Genomic DNA, 18,007 nt, shown 5'->3' with positions numbered 1-18,007 from the left:
CTTGGGATTGCCTCAACCCACATGCAGGAGTACGTCTGTGAAATTTTCCTGAGAAAAGTAGCTGCAGAGTTTACATCAACTTAAATCCCCAAACAAACCACCCAACAGCACAGGTAATCCTTTGTATACATGAAACTATTATCTATTTTTATTCCAATAGGTTTGCCATTGCCATTACACTAAGTTCATCATTAAAGATTCAGCTTTCAGTTGGTCACCAAATACTATCAAACTCTAGGTATTACAGCTGTAATAATGTTCTACAGTTTTTTAAAAGTAAGTATTGTAATGATCAGAAATTATGTATTACGTGAAGCTTTTTATACCTTATGAACTCTGTATCTGCGTGTATCAGTAAAGTCAGTCTCTCGAGATGACTACTTTTAAACTGCTTATTGCTTACGGACAATGTAAAGAAAAGACAAATTGTTCCAAACTTTCATGAATTAAACTAGATGGAATATGGGAAAATTGTGCAGATTTGCCAGGCACATGGCTCAAAGTTCAAAACCGACAAATAAGTGTATTTTTTCATTTCTTTCAACAGACTGATAACTTATCACGTCTATTAACCACAAGTGATTACTTGCATAGACTCTCTTCATTTATTTTTCCCCCTAACTTGAGTTTTTCCACCGTACATAGAATTATCCTTTGGAACACAAAATGGCCAGGATGCTGAGCATTCTCAAGGGAAGCAACCACTTCAGCTGCTTCTTTCTGATGAATAACGCCCATTAAAACGAGTTTCATTTGAGATTCAAATACCATTTTGACCCTTGTGCTTATTAACCCAGTTCTGTTTCTCCTGAAAAGACAATTTAATCATTCAGGTCCCAAATTACATTTTTGATTGAAAAACGTGTATTTTGATTCCTTATTATGCTTCTCAGTTATGTGATTTTCTCAAGTTACTTCAATTCATCTTTTCTGTATGTATCAGAGTATGGAAAATAAACAGAGGTAGCAATTAAAGAAAAAAAGAGCTTATAAACAAAACTATTTTAAAAAACAACTAAAGAATGATTGAAAATGAGTCATGTTTATGTTCACTTCCCCAAATATTACAGCAAACAATTTTACTTGGTAACACCAGGTGAACAATTATTTTCTGGTAATACTGAAGATATTAATGGGAATTTTTTTGAATTTTTCTGGACTAAAACTAACTTCAAGTATACAACAAGCCAGCCAGCCGACAAACAAAAAGCTAAATTTTCTTTGATGTTTTACTTTAAAAATCAGTTACATACAGTAATATAAAAGCATGCCTCAAACCCTTCTCAGAGGAAGAAACATTTTGTTGACCAGTTATACTGTTCCAAGAAAATGAATACCAGATAGGCAAACTGGAATAACTTTAGAGAAGAACATTAAAATGTGTTTGGGAACAGAAAAGACTGGCTTTCCAGGAAAAGCTTTCCATACAAAAGCCATTTGATTAAACAACATTGACTACACAACTACCTGTAAGCCTATTTTGCTGTCTGAATTAAGAGCACTGCTTTTCAGAGTTCCCCAGGGGATACAGCTAAAAAGATTCATATGAGCAAAGTCATCTCAAACCAGGAAAACCACTGACAGCACAGAAAAAGTGCAAGTTGTATTAGCAAATAAGTAAAACATAAAGAAAAAGACAGAGAGAGGAATCTGTTTTATTGCACAGTGTATCTAAAGGGTGTCCCACTGCTCATGGCTAAAAGCTAGCCTGGAAAGTACTCAAGAATCTACTGTAAGGAACAATAATGTACTGGCCAGAACTGCAGATGATCTAATGGGTTTGCAGTTATGTTCTTACACAGAACAAGTGCAAAAAGCTACAGCTGTTTTTTCAAAAAAAATAGTTAATAAAGTTATGTGATTTAACTGTAACCTCTTCAAATAACATATGAACTTCAATTCAACAAAATGGTAACATTTCTCCTTTAGCAGCGCTTTTTGATTCTCTTCTAATTGTCTAACATACTTCTGTTAATCTTTTTTATGTTCAGAGGATGCCCATCTATGCAAATCATGACTCACTCACAAGAAAAAAACCATAACTGCCAAATTACAAAGTTACAGAAAGACTACAACATCAATTTATTTCTCCTCCATGAGTCACGCTGTACAAATTTCAGTGCTTATGGGAAGATATACAGCATTGAAGCAGAAAATTGTTAATAAAAGTAAGAAAAAGTAATAACAAATTGTTTTGAAAACAATACCGTTGCAGCTAACTAGACACTTCAAAAATAAAGTCTTAACTATTTTTCAAAAGAGAGAACGGAAACTGACAGTTCCTTACCAATAAACAGTCCATTCAGGCTTCGCTAAAGCTTACACAATATCACTTTATTTCTCAAAATATCAGTTAGCCAGCTAACTGATTAAAGACAGCTCTGCTATGCCTATTGGTACTGCAAGTCTGCTTCTAGCAATCAGCATGGTCAAACTGTGATGGCATGCAACTCTGGGACTGCTCTTCAGAAGCTTAAGCACCATCAATAATCAACTCAATAGAAAAGTTTTTCTGATTGGATCACACTTCCCCAGCTCATATTCCACTCACTCTTATTTTAAAACCTGTATTTTCATGATTGTCTGTAATAAAAATGTAGTATTTTACAGCACTGACAATTTTGATTCAGATTGTTTTCTCTATTTCTAGTTCCAAAAAAATTTTGAAGATAATAGCTATCAAAATCTGTTTAAGATAAAAGTATAAAAATGTTTGCATATCATAGGAAAAATGAGGATCGTGCTTGTGGAACTAATGAAAAATTCATGTACCCACTGCTCTCCTGGGCCATCAGGGCTACCATGGCCAAGTTTCAATATACCAAGTCCCATATTTTAAAACAGAGGAACTTTCAATTTCTAGAAACAATTACATTTCTTGTTTTCAGTGCCTATTTTTTCCCTCTCAAACTAACTCTGCTTCCAAAAGGAATCACCACAGTTAAATGAACCAGCTGCTGTCCCTAAGAAAAGGCCAACATGTAACTAAGCAACAAAATAGGAGAAATGAGAACATTTTATAAGGTGTGGAGTGAAGCTTTCTCTTTGTGACTGGTAATATTTATTACCCTTACAGCATACACTTCCAAGTAAGTATCAATCTCACCATTTCCATCTTTAGCTGACATAGACATGAAATGTATTACTACTATTAAAAATTCTTAACAAAAATAGAACATTAGGTGTTTTTATGAAGCCATCAAAGTGGGTGGGTAGTGCCTCTTCAGCAGTGATAACATGCTAGAGGTACTAAAATCGATAAGCAAGGGCACATTTGGGAAAGACTTGTGATTAGTTACAATATCTTCATGAATCTTTACACAGGACAGAAAGATTACTAAAAGAGTGAAGTTGAAAGGTCCAGTCCAGCCCTTTGTAGACTTTCACTGAAGTCTCTCTAGTTTGTCAAGTGTGGACAAAACTGGTCCAAAATAATATTCCTTCTCAATCTCAACCAAGCCCATAGACTATTAGTTCCCCAGTCCATAACCCAATGTTTCTCTCATAAATGACTTTGTCTCTCTGTAGTCATCCACTTATATTTTCTAATGTTTTGGGACTTTTTTCTTATATTTTTATTCTCAGTAGTATTTGGGACTCCTCCCTAATTGTACTTTCTGTGGATTTCAAGACATGATGCTTACCTTCTCTTCTATTTCACCATGCAGATTTCAAAATAACACTATAACCTAAGAACTCAACCATAAAATTTAGTCCTCATAATAAGAATGAAAAGCTACAATTAATTAACAATTTCTATTACGTGCATGCACTTTTCCTTTCATGCTTTTGGTATCCAAGCAGAGAAATTATCCTCTTTTCAGAAGCAAATTATTTTTAATGCTCTCCAACTGTCTTTTAGCTTTTCCTTTTTCTTTTTTTTTCTTTTAACGTATCAATAAAATAACTTCTAGTGAATAGGAAGCAACATCAGAGGCCACATTGTTAGAGAAGAGACATGGATGGTCAAGTCTCCCAGCTTTTGACCTGCCTTCTCTTAACAAACCAGAGGCACATGCACACCACTGCTTTGGTGACAGGAGACTGCAGGCTGTTAACAAAACCCTACTCAACAGAGAAGCTTGGCTGTCAGTATCTTAGAGGATTCCAATTAGACACAGAGATCTAATATATTTTTTAATGAAACCTTAGGCTATTTTCATATATTTATTTGCTTTTATTACAATTTTATTACAATAAAAAATGCTAACCATGAAGACCAGATGAGCCATTGCCAATTCTGCTATTTTTATTTTAGGGACATATGTTATTCATCTATTTTCTTCCAATCTTACCATCCATAGTAATGGAATGATGACTTAAAAAGCGAAATCTAGGGTAAGAGAAAAATACAGGTATTTTTATGATGTAGGTTTTAACACAGTTTAAAACTGCAAAATATCTATATTTTAAATGTTGTATATGCATATCTACATATTTTGATGGACTACTTGAGGCAGCCTAAAAAGCAACTAAATGAGCCAAGCTTAAACCCTAAAACAAAACAGACAGGATTTTAGCTGCCCTAAAGTGCTTTCTAATGCAAAAATTCTTAAGCATTAAAGAATGAAGGTCAGAAGGTGGCAATTTAACTGCTGCAAACTTTTGCAAAGACCAACAGGAGCACTCATAGCCTGTAGTCTGCTTTACAACAGTGCCTAACTCATACTATCATATTTACAACATTTAGCTTGAAATAAAAACACTATGATTAACATATTCATAGAATTGTGTTACAATCAGATATCACTTAAGTGACACTCACAGTTTCAAAGAATGGACACAATATAATCTAAATTTGAAAATCTGATACCAGTGGTACATGTTTTTTCTCCTGTTTGTTTTGCATTTACAATATATGACTAAGTTTTTAGTACTCACAGGCTTACCATCTGGACCAGGCTGACCAGGATAACCGTGATTCCCGGGCTGCCCAGGGTCACCCTATGGAGAAGCAATACGTTAACACACAAAAGATGTGAAAGAGTGTTTTAAAATTAGCACAGAGCAACCCTAACCCCAATGCATTCCACAGAACAGTGGCTGCAAGCCCAGATACCTGCTGTTGAGGAATAAATCCAACAGTAAAAAGGAACTGATCTTGTAACCCTCTCCCTGAGAAAATTCTCCCTAGCTTCTTGTACAGGACTTGGAGAAGTGAGCCCACACTCAGCTACAGCACAAGTTTGGCCCATCACCTCAAATGCTTTCAAGCTTTTTAACACCTCAATCAACAGAAATAAAAACACTTTTCATCAAATAGATGAAAAAAAAATCTTTTTTAACACCTTGTTAATCTAGTGGTTCTACACTGAAGAAAACTCTCTCACCTGCTTTGGTTAAGTCTAGTTCTTAAAGCAAAAGCACTGGAAAGGCAGGAGCCAAGATGAAAACCTGCTAAATACTAAACTTCTCTCCACACTCTTATTGCTGTCTAAAAAAGGTATTATTTTAGATTTCCTCCTATAAGGCCTTTTTAATTACTTTGATAACCTCTGCTATGACCATGTTAACGGAAGTCTGTTCCCCAGCCTTCATGTTTATGCTAAGAGAGCAGGAACTTAACGTCCCACTCAATATATCCTCCTAGTGCATTGAAGTTCTCTGTTTATTTTACTAATGGACTTGATTTGAGCCCAGCAAATTTCAATAATACTTGATCTATAAAAACATTTTATGTCTACAGAAGCATTAATCAGGTACCACTTCCTTCAGCCTGAACCGTCTACAAACCTATGGGTCACTTACAACTGCAGAATTGGACACTGTGAGGGAAACAGGAAACTAGCTTTCAATGCTTTTATTAGCAAACCATTTAATCCTCAAACAATCAACAGTCCAAGATCATTTGCTGAAGAGTAGCAAGGAAACACAGTTTTGATATTCGTGAGCATTTTCTTTAAAAAATAGAAGATATATTTGACTTATGGCACCAAAACCTGGCCTTGAGGATCATAATCACTATATTCATGCACTGGAAACAAGAACTTGGAGAACTTGTCCCCTGCTTTTTGAATCTGCCCAACTATGACTGGCCAACATAAGACTTAAAGAAAAAAAAAGGAAAAAAAAGTTGTGTACTCTCAGTAAGACAAATGGAAACTCACTTTGGGGCCTGGAGGTCCTTGTTTTCCTGGTGGGCACATGCAGGGGGCAGGTGTTGCGCCTACATCACGAGGGCCATTCATGCACTACCAAGAGTAAAACCAACCATCAATACACACGCCAAAAGCATTTAAGAAACATATGCTGATTTTCCTTAGGTTGAATAGGTCCTGGCTTTCATTGTTTGTTCAGCTGGAACTTCTGCTTACCTGAATATTGCTCTCCAACTACTTTGCATGAATGAATTCATCATTTTATCCAGAAGAAAAATAAATAAAAATTTCAGCAGCAATACTGGGCTGATATCTGAAAATCTATTTGCTTTTCCACAAATATGTTGTCATATAGCTTGATAATTTTCAATCTGGCAACATGTAAAACTCTTCTCCTGAAGTAATTGATACTCATCATTTGAGGTGTGATCAATTTTCAAATATAACTATTCAATTAGTTTGTAAAAATAATCTAATAAATACAATGTATAACATAATGACCACAACCAATGGGCAAGCTACCATATGTAGCATGGCTGAGAACATAAGGCCAAAGTCTCCTACCTCCTGGGAAAGTGTCCCAACTACAAAGCTACTTGAGGAAAAGTGGAGCATGGCTGCTACCACCAACTCCTATCAGTCACGAGTTCTGGCCCCTGGGGTGCCTGTCCTCCAAAGACCATTAGGTGTCCTCCTTCAAACTATGCTCCCTATACAAACAGCAGTAAACACTAAACCTTGGAAGACCATATCACCAAGAGATTTTTTTTTTTTTTTGAGGTATATACTTCTCAGCATTGAGACCACATGAAATCTCAGTGTTTTACCAAGGCAGGCAAGGGGAGAGCTACTAGATCAAATCTGTTTCCCAAGGTCAGGAACCCAAAATTTAGGTGCATCTGTACTAAATCTATCCATTGAAGTTAGATTCAGTGAATTCTTTTTCACTCAGAAAGTTCTTAGAGCGATGGAAAGGAAAAGATTTAATAACCCAAGATACAAAAAAGCAGATTATTTATTTATTATCTGAAGCACTTTCTGTAACATTTTACTCATATTTTCTAATATAATGCAGACTTTTTACAATGCTCTCTGAATGGAATTCTTACTCAGGGTCAAATGACTGATCAAAGTAGAAATCCACATTTCCTTTGCAATGGTACCAAGTGGAGTTACGAGGATGGTTAGGGAAGCTATCATACTAAGCCTTCAAATAAGCTCCCTTCAGGGAGCTCCCATTAGCATGATGCAGGTAACAGCTACCTGGCTGTGTATATCCCCATTCACTTTGCAACAGCATCCAGCCCTGCAAATAAGAGCAATTGAATTGAAACGGGAAAAAATAAAAATCAGGCCATTTATTCTAGTAAATGTGGGTTCCTTCAGAAAACTGATTTTTGTCTATTGACTAGAGTTCAGTTAATGGAAATCCTTCACTTTTAAAATTAGCAAACCTCTGTCCACTTTTCAAAACAAAGTGTATATTCCCTAGAATAATAATAAGGTTATATAAAGTCAAATACTACCTTAAACTGAGTTTGAGCAGTTTAGGATTGAGCCTACCTCTCCATTCTGAAACAAGAAGAAACACAGTTTAAGAGTACAGCAATATTTGTAATAAGCAAAATCCATTCATTTGTAAACACTACCAAAATCAATCATAAATTTAGCCCTGTAACTGTCAAGGGATTATAATTCAAAATTTTAGACTTTCTCAGACTTACATGCAGCTGTTATCAAGGCACATTAATTTTTCATTCATTTCATTTACAGGTCTTTCAACAAAAGCTGCCAGTAGGAATTTTTAAAAGGCCATGACAAAACTAGAATACTGAACTATGTAAATATTTACACACTAAATGTTTAGATTTGGGTCAAACCTTTTGCCAGGAGTAACTTCCCAACAAATAAATCCTCTGCTTACTCATTCATGTCAAAGAATATACCAAAATATTTCTAAAATCTCTGATCTCTTCCTGAATCCAGCATCTGGGAAAACCTACAGCAGCACAGAGGCAAGGCTGGCTTTTTCTTGCTTTGCTCCCTTGAATTAGATTCTGCTATCAATTAAATTGTGTTTTCCAGTATCTGCAACACCACAGAACAATCCATTCCCAAATATCTCTGCATACCAACCATGAAATTGTCTGTCTTAATGGTTTAGTGGCCACCATTAGCTGTGCTGTATACAGGAGCTTTCTAACGCACAATCGTCACAGACTTCATACACAGCCTGCGGAAAGAGACAGCTTCCTCTGTATTCAATTTTCACCTTAGACAACCTCTAGAGAAGGTTATCTTTCTCCATGGATCATAGAGGGAGCTTAAAATTACTATGCAGCTAGGTATCTCCAGGAAAGGGGCTGAATTCAGGCTGTAATTCGTACATCCAGCCCCTGCTTAGCTCAGGAGCTCTGACACAATCACACTCTGACAGAATAAAACCACAAACCACATATTCCTCCTTGGAGATCATCCAACATTTGTATTTTCCAAAGGAGTCCAGAATATCGTGTGTAAAGTCCAAATTTAATTTACAACAACAGCAAGTGAAACTAAACTGGCAAAAAGCAATATTTTTGTTTCGTCTTCTTGACAAATCAAAGAGAACACAAAATATGATGGACTTTTTAGTGTTTGCTTTCTTTATGCAAAAACTTTTTTCATTTGTTTAGTTTTCATATCCTACTTCTATCTTGTAAAGAGAAAAAAAGATATGTGGTGCAGTTAAATAGCCAAATATTACATTTACTTCAGGATTCAAAGCTAACTTTACCAAAGTGTTCCTGAACCCATTAGTTTTTGACACAGACTGCAGAACAGCTAATAACCCATCCACCTACTCGTTGCTTAAATGAAAGCTGTGAGCTTTGAAAAAGCCCTAATAAGGATGCCAGTTACAAGAGACACGCTGGCTTGAAATAAATAGAAGAAAAACAGGCTAGCTGGGGGTCTGTGCAAGTCTGTCCAAAAATAAAATATCTGTTGAAGATTCACAGGTTCTCCAGTCAAATTGGTAAAATGGTCCTAATATCACAACAAATCACAACATGACAAATATGGTTTTAGATACTGAGAAATTGGTTTCTGATTATCTTTGGCTCAGTTTGTTTCCTTTGACACCAAAGGAAAACATTTTGAAGGAAACTTTGCATGTTATAAAACAATCTCGTGCTTATATTTTGATATGGGAGCTGAATGCTTTCGAAAATCTGTCCCCAACTGTATGCCATTAGTGGTTTCCAAATCTGTTTGCACGTGGTTTACATGTTGTTGCATAGTTAACTCTAAGTTAGAGGGTGAAGAGAGGGCCAAAGGAGCCCCATAAGCTTCCTAATTGTGTACATGAATCCTAAAATTGTGAATTGGATTTTATTTATGTCTTATCCATAACATGCTTCATTAAATCCTGGCATCATTTCAGTTAATGGGATTTTAAACACAGACATTGGAATAGATACTTCTGATAGGAACAGGTTACTAAAAGTAAAGTTTGCTGGTTACATACAAAAATTTCAGAGATTAAGTGACCTAGTAAGCAGCAAGAAGTATATCAGATACGTGAAAAGTAATATTTAAAGTATTTTACACTGGTGTAATGTAGGTGCTTTATTAAAAACAGAATCTTCTGTTACAATTTAAGATTAATTACGATTCTGAGATTCTGCTATGCTGCTGTCAAATTTGCACCATCAAATATCTAAAATAAAAAACTTTTAAAATATGCTTTTGCAAAAATAAGGCTGAAAACAGACAAGCTCTGTGTCACTTGATACTGCACAGGTAACGAGCATCTGTTTGCACCAGCTGAAACAAAGCACTATTATTTTAAGAACTGATTATTAAGTCAGCCTTAAACAATGATTTGTAAAAAATGCCAAGTAGTCCTCAAAAGTTCATCTATCATACTTACAAATCCCGGGATCTCACAGACTGTTTCTCGATTGTTTTGCTCTGGATCACAGTAGATTCGCAGTTTTTGTATATCAAACTATAATTCAAAACATAAAAATTTTTTTAGAAAAGGTGTTAATAGTCTGACATTAACTATTTAAACTATACCCTTCTTAAATTATATCATCCAAAAAATGTTAATTAAAAAAATGGACAAAATATTAAAAAGCAAGAGAAACCAGAAACTCTGTATGTAACCAGAAGCTCTGGGTGTCCACTACAGTCAAAAATCAATTAAAGATGTAGAAACAGTCTTACAATCATTAATACATGTAACCAATTAAACATTCTGTAAAAACATTATTTAAAGAAAAATAATCAGTCCAAGATTCTATTTTCTAAAATAATAGAAAACACTGCCCGTAATCCTTGGCAATAAATCCAAACGTGCAAAACGCAAATTAAACTGACTGCCAATATTATTGAGAAACAAGTTACAACAGCACAAACAAAACCAACCTTTTCCTTTACTTTAACAGCCCTGGGAAGATGTTTCTACATTGACCTGTCTCTACTAGATGTAAGATTAGTAAGTTTTGGTGAAGCATCAGAAGGCATCCCTGATGCTTGAAAGTTTAGCTATGTAATGTACAACTTTAAAAAATAGCAAATAAAAAGAATGGCACCACGTAAGTAAAAGGTTGTGCCATTCTGCTCTGTCACTATACTCCAGAAAAATGAAACCACTAAAGTCAGTTTTTCTAGAATAAACTATCATGATTGCAAAGAGAAAAAAGCCTTGTTACACTTATCTGGAATCACAGACTGTAAATTGGACTAGAGGGGGAAGAAAGAACAGAAAATTGAGTCTGCGGATACCATGCCTAGTAATGAGTGTTTTCAAATTTAAAATGTCTACAATTCACAACACTTAAGTACACAAATTTATCATTGCTATACTGGAACGCACTTCTGCCAGGAAGATCCTAACTAAATCAAGAAGACTTGCAAAATATCCCTAGAGAACATCTGAATCAGAGCACAGGAAGAGAATGAAAATACATCAGTCCCTGAAGAAGATTCTTGTATCACACTTTGTGTCCAACTCCAACTGACATCTTTCTTAAAGGATTTCAAAATGCCTTTTCACTGTACGGTGGTATGCAGATTCATTAAAATATTTCTCTATAATCATAGTTTAAATAGAAATATCTTGGCAGAGTTCAACCGTTAATGCTTTGCAGCATGCGCCACAGTCTGAGAAAGTGGGGAAAGGAAATACCTTTTTTGGATTATAGAAATCATCTGGAAATATAAAATTGCAACCTCAGGCAGATTTTCTACTTCTAGGCCATTATCAGTAGAGAATCTTATACAATATGACATCCCGAAAATGTTTTCATTTTTATTTTAGATAACATGCCTTGCTACTAACATTCTTTAACTCAGAACCTGTATTACTGGGAATCTATAAAAATCCCATTTCTGCAGTGACTTAAAAAATAAGACACAACAACAGCAAACAACCTTATAATCCTAGAATGCACAAAACTATAAAAATGGGGTAATCTTTCACTAACAGAGAAAAGGCACGAGATATTTGATGACAATTCTGAGATGTCCACTTTCCTTGCAATAAGTGCCTGAAGTCCTATCAGAACTCTGTGATAAGCTTGCAGCAGTTTTCGCAAAGGGGTATTTCAGTATACAATGTTATCGCCAGAAATGCTGAGTCACACACACGGTGCACCGTCCAAGTTTCCATTAACACTTTTAGAATATGATAATAATAGAACTCAAGCCTGGCTACAAATACACAAAATTCAAGAGTAACTGAGGAAAGACATCTGAAGAGAGTTAATGAAGATGATGCAAAACACATGAATGTATTCTAGTAGGAGTGGTAAGGATCATGAGAGTACATAAAAAGCACAGTTTTCAAAATAACTAAAAATAATGTCTACTTATGTAATTCAGTATTTCTTAGTATTGTCTCCATTACTCTCACTCCATTTAGCAATATCATTACTATATTGCTATAAATATAAGGAAACAAAATTTAGCCAACATCTGGAACAGTGGCAACATATTGGTCTTCACTACTGGTCTATATAGCCTTCACCTTTACAGCCTGAAGTTTTAATCAGCTTTTTGGTGTCTGCATACAGCTGAAGGCAAAAGGAGTTTACTGTTCCTCAGAACAGAGGAGAATCTCAGTACAGGGTTTTCAGGGTTTTTCTTCCAGCACAGCAGAATCAAACAGTGCCAGTTTGAATACCAAAAATTTGCAGTATGACAGAAACAGAGTTGATGTGCTTTGTACTTTCTTGACAGCTAGTGGCGAGAAAGAAACTTCCTCAAAATCTTCTTCTCTCCCTCTTGTGCCATCATAACCCATACACTGATGTAAGCAAATTATTTGCAGGTGTCAAGCACAGAGGAAATCCCCTGCTTTGAGAGACTGTTTCCCAAATTTTGGTGACCACATTGCATCAAATTTGTGTTTCAGCAAAAACGAATGGCCCTTGAACTCGGTGAGACCAACTGAGCACCCACCACACAGGTTAGATCAGTTGAGCTGAGTCCTCCTGACAATTTATGTTCCCTCTTAACTATTACAATTTTTTAAATTAAATCAGCCTCATGTAAATTAGAAGAGTAATTTCAAGAAAAGAGAAAGTGCCACTGCAACGCTAACCTACAGCAGAATTTCTGAATTATTGTGGTTTTAGCATATGCTTACCTGTACAGTTTCCTCCTTTCCAGAATACTTTCCTATTTGGGTAAGGCCACTGATGTAAATACCTAAAACAGGATGCAATGGCTTTGTTTCAATTTCTTGGTCATCTATATACAAAGTTACAGAGTCTTCTGTTACTAACAGACGAATTTGATGCCAGCCTTCATCAAACAATGTCTAAGAAAAGTGAGGAAAACAGAATTGTTTAAAACAAAATGTCTTCAATTTAAATAATAACAAAACTTCACTTCAACATTTAAATCACCATTAATGGTTGGGACAATAAATATTCCAGGTTTCATCATACAAAAAAATGTAAACTGTATAGGCAAAAAAGTATCTGCCAAGCAATATTATAATTGAGAATACAACATTTGGTAATAACTAATCCCTATTTCAGAATTATTTTCTAACACATAGATTTTTTCAGTCTATGATCTTGAACATGCTCAAACCTGTATTTGTTAAAAATATGAAGCTGCAGGCCTTTTTTTCAGCAGCAGTATAATGTCTAAAACACTTCAGATCTTAAATCATGGTGAAAGCAAATTGGTACTTGAAAGTATTTATTCTTAATCCCTTATGAAAAAAATCTTAAAGACAACATGATATTGGCAGAAAGAATCACAATATTACAATAAAAAAAAACAAAGATTATATCCATCATCTCACAAACCCTCCAGTTTCTAAAGCTTAAGAATTGGGTTTAAACAAATAGCATAGTTCTGTAAGTAGCAGAAAATGAGAGATACCTTAAAAGAAGTCTTTCTCTCACCTACCTTAGAAATCAAATTCAACATGGGAAGAAACGCCTTCTTCTTGAGTCTACCCATTAGTTTCAAAACCAATCTATCTCTTTAGCCTAGCCTAGACTAGATGCTTACCTTCTATATAGCTAAATTTAAGAGAGATTAACCCCACACTAAACAGGTATACATAAGAGTAAACTGAAACATACATCTTTCCCTTTTGTAGGCATAAACAGAAATTAATCTTACTTCACCCTTAGAAAGCACCTCTGTTTCTATTTAATTTTCATTTGTAGATTCAGTTTTTATTTATTTTAAATGTTTCTCATTACAAGACAAAATAAACAATAGATCAGAATACGTATTTCCATTTTCCTGAGTTAAGGTGATAAATTATCATAAAGTTTTATTAAATAAAATGGTTATTTAAAAGTATAGTGACATTCATAATGTGTTTAGAAACAAACAGCTCTAAAAAGGGCATAAAATTACTGTTCTCCATAATAGCAATACAAGCATGGCGAAACACAAAAGAAAAAAAAGCAAAAGTCTGCTTTCTATGGTGAAGTTCGTGGATACCTGGGACTGCAGGAACAAGACTGATTTATCACTGTAGCTACCAAAAATGTTTAAATAACAATTTTCGGATTGACTTGAAACTGAATTTTCTAACAATTTCCAGTAAATCAAGTTTAAAACTGCTTCTTTTAAAAAATATGTAATTATTTCAACAACAAAGAATTATAAAAAGGCAGAGGAAATTTGGAAAGAGAAAATAAAATTCTCCATCCAATAACAGAAGAATAAAATACCTCTCCCTAACAAAAGCTTAGTAGTTAAGACCACCTCTTGGATAGGAGTCCATCCTTCTCTGAGGATTTATATTTCAAATTCCCTCAGCCTGATTTGGAGCAAGGATTCGAATGGAGGCCATCACTTCCCAGAAAAGTCGAACCCACTTGGCCATGAAGCACTCCAGCAGTAATTCTTCCCCAGTCTTTTTCTGCTGAAGTATCTCTCTTTGTTCACTTAACTAATATACCCTGAGGGAGGAATGGCAATCTCTGGGCTGTGTATTCCTGCTACAAATGCAAGAGTGGAGATATTCAATCTCCTTCCCTCTGTCTCACCCACAAGTGTGACAATCTTTGTTACAGAGTCGAACACTTCACTGGAAATTACTGAAAAAAGATTGAAAGGGAACCATCAGATTATACTAGGAGACAATAAAATTGGTTCGCACAAAGAGGGCAATCCCTTCTTCAGTGAGAAAAATAAGTAGCTGAAAGGAATTTTTATTCAGCAGAAAACTAGACAAATCCAGATTGAATTCCCATTTTGTAAGCTGCTATTTACTCTTCTGGAGAATAAAGTAACATCTGTCATTATGCATTTCCAAGGAATTTAGACAATTAACAAAAACTTTCTCGAAAAATGGACTATTTTCACTCATATTTTCTAGTCTCCCTATCAAAGGCAGAAAATACTTCCGAGCACATGCTAAGCAAAGAGCCATGTGCAAAAAAGTCTCTGTGATCTCCACAATACCTGTGGGAAACTGCTGAGTAGAAAGCACCTGCACAGTCCTTACACTGATGATCACTGTGGACACTCCGGAGATATGGGTAAACGACACACCATCTATTTCTAAATGCCTCAGCAGCCAAAAATAAGATCATGCGTTTTAAAAAAACATAAGTGCTAAGGAATAACGTGTAGTTGAATTGAGTATTCCAGCATCATATTGACTTATTTCTTACCTTTACACGAGGTGCTGCAAAAGTAATAACTTGTGTGCCGTTTATTAAACTTGTTGTAGTGAAAGATAATGTTTTCTCTTCTCCATTAATAGTGACTGCTATCTGTGGTCTCTTATCCAGACTTAGAATTCTCCATAAATCCCATGTCTTTTTTACTTTAAACCTTTGAGTGGAAACAAACACATAGGATGGAGGCAGACCTTCTGGAAACACATTCCTAAATAAGTTGAAAGAAAAAGACAGTACTTGAACATTTGTATAAATCTTAAAATAAGTCTCTCACACTTTAAGCAAACAAAAAAAATCTTACTAAATTTAGAAGTGTATTTATAAATTTAAATACCTTGTCAGTTCTGACAGGTCAACACGAGAGGTTACTTCATAAGCTTTTGCATTAGTGGTTGGTATCTGAAGTCTCTTTTTAACCTTTTTCTTCACACCTAATCCTACAAGAATGTCAAATCCTTTTTCATCTCGAGATGCCACTGGAATTCTTGTTGGACAAACAGATTCTGCAAAGTAATAAATGAAAGTATAGTTCAAAATATTACTTAAAACTTTCAAAAAGTAACCTCCCAGATACCTAATTTTTTTTGTAGCTGCCTTTCAAGAAATAAAAGAGAATTGAGAACTGACAGTTAAGTAGAACATGAGAGAAGTGACATCCAGAATCCTCAGAGACATGAAATGAGAATACTGAGATGTCATATTTTACAGCAATTAAGTTCACATACTATATTGAATTGTCACTAATTGTAGTTAAAAGGTATTACAATATCTGAATATTAAAAATATTGTATTTAATTTGTAAAACTGTATGGTTTCAAAATGGTACAAAATTACAGATGTTAATTTCCATGACACACTACCAATTTGGTATAATAATCCAGTATCCCTCTCAACTAAAAAATCAAGTTGAAAATGGAAAAAGGTAGAATTATCTATAACTATTGTTTTTATCTTCTTTTCCTTTCTGTTTTGTCCATTACACTGAAATCTGCTTGAAGCTATTCTCACTGGGCAAATATTGTGTGATATGTTTTCTGAGGAAACTAAAGTAAGCTGAATGTTATCTCTGTTTAACTAGGTTTACACAAAAACAATAGTTGGTAGTGAACCTAAACTGTTTCCAAAAATGAAAAGAGAGATGCAGAGTGAAATTCAATGCTAAAGTCAATATTACAATAGAGTAATAAATCTACAAAAAGAAAGCATACAACTTTTTGTATTATTAAATTATGCTGAACTATTTACAATACATATTCATCATTCACTTACTGGTGTTTCACCAGAAAAGCATCAGTTCATAGAAAGGAAAGAGGTTAGGATTACATTTCAAAGAAGTGGTGGAGAGTCCTCTCATCTCCATCTGGACCAGCCGCAGGCTGGAAAACTGATGTTTCAGTGCCAAGGAATCATCAGCTCAAAGGTCCAGACTGGCTACTCTTCATAATATGAGCAAAGCTGCACTGCTGCTCTTTCTAGCCAGCCCAAGGGCAGTCAGAAGATACCTCATTCTGTTGGGGGTGGCAGGATATATAAACTCTAAGAAAACTCATCTAAGCGTCTGCACAAACTGTCTACGGCGGGAAAGGACAATACATCCTAAAGGGACAGGCCACCGGGACTTGGGGCAGCAGTAAGAAGCCATATACATTCCCCTTGGTTTTATTTTCCTCCCCACAGCAAAATGTCACCTGACTCCCAAATTAAACACGTATTAAAAGTTATCTGTCTGGTTCTACAACAAGGAATTGCAAGAACTTGCCCACATTTTGCACATTTTGGAAACTAAAATGTCTACCTTCTGAATGCTTCCAGGAAAAAAAAAAAAAAGGAAATACAAAGTTCAACACAACTTTCCGTCTCATTCTTCTCAAAACACAGACGCAGGATTTAAGTCAACATACTTATGATATTAAGTAAGAGTAATAACACTTTATTTTTTCAGGTTTCTTCACCATGCATTGTTATCATGGGAACACTTTCTAAACTTACTTATTTCAAAGCTGAATAATGGTCATATCACCATTCATAGATTACAGATAATCATACACACTGACAAGAATATAAACACAAGAATCTCTTATCAGTTACAGTATTAGAAATTTGGTGTAAAATTAAAAAATAAATGCAGAAATAGGATTACTTCATGTGAGAGGGCCATTATTCTGGATCAATAGTAAAGTAACTATTCCAGACCAATACAATACAAATTAAGCACATGTAAAATTATACATTAAGAAACTATTCTTTATTTCCAATGCCACATTGAGGAATTACATAAAAACATTCCCAGTAAGACAGATCTTATCTGAGTCTTCTGGATCATCTTCGGGCAGGACTCTCTTGATAAGTAACTGTGCCATTATACGGGATGCAGAAGTCAGTGGCAAAATTCAGAACTGTCTTCCACGGGCAACAGGGTTGTGTTTCCAGTCCATACTATTAGTCACAGCAACTTTCTAGCCTATATTGAAATCTCGTTCCCTTTTAGTATTTTTATTTCATTTTCTGATGTTTTATTTTTCATTCCTGAAGCATGGAATAACTTTTTGATGCTAAATTCCACTATCTAATGCAAAGGAACTTTTCTCAGCATCCTCCAGACATAGTTCTGAGATCTGCAGTGAATATTGGTTTTAAATGCATTCCTGACACACAATCATTTCTATATTTTTGCTGGGAATATTAATACTACATGAACATTTGACTTACAGAATAAGAAACCTTAAATATTTGGGGACTCTTTTAGCCACGTTGTCC

General features: G+C 35.0%; 1 protein-coding gene across 1 annotated transcript in view; it reads right to left on the bottom strand.

The window, feature by feature from the left end:
• Positions 1-4,881: 4,881 nt before the first annotated feature.
• Positions 4,882-18,007, bottom strand: part of COL21A1 (collagen, type XXI, alpha 1) — a gene marked incomplete at its 3' end in the record, with an annotated part of 17,469 nt that continues 4,343 nt past the window's right edge. Inside the window, exons 3-9 of the mRNA XM_010087032.1 lie at positions 15,585-15,753; positions 15,242-15,458; positions 12,736-12,909; positions 10,012-10,089; positions 7,662-7,670; positions 6,108-6,191; positions 4,882-4,944 (exon numbers count right to left, since the gene is read on the bottom strand). Of these exons, the coding sequence (XP_010085334.1) occupies positions 4,882-4,944; positions 6,108-6,191; positions 7,662-7,670; positions 10,012-10,089; positions 12,736-12,909; positions 15,242-15,458; positions 15,585-15,753 (794 nt within the window). The remainder of the gene's footprint in view (positions 4,945-6,107; positions 6,192-7,661; positions 7,671-10,011; positions 10,090-12,735; positions 12,910-15,241; positions 15,459-15,584; positions 15,754-18,007) is intronic.

The sequence above is a fragment of the Pterocles gutturalis genome, unplaced genomic scaffold (assembly GCF_000699245.1).
Source record: "Pterocles gutturalis isolate BGI_N339 unplaced genomic scaffold, ASM69924v1 scaffold39226, whole genome shotgun sequence".
Classification (NCBI taxonomy): domain Eukaryota; kingdom Metazoa; phylum Chordata; class Aves; order Pterocliformes; family Pteroclidae; genus Pterocles; species Pterocles gutturalis.
This window is presented reverse-complemented; position numbering and strand designations above follow the sequence as displayed.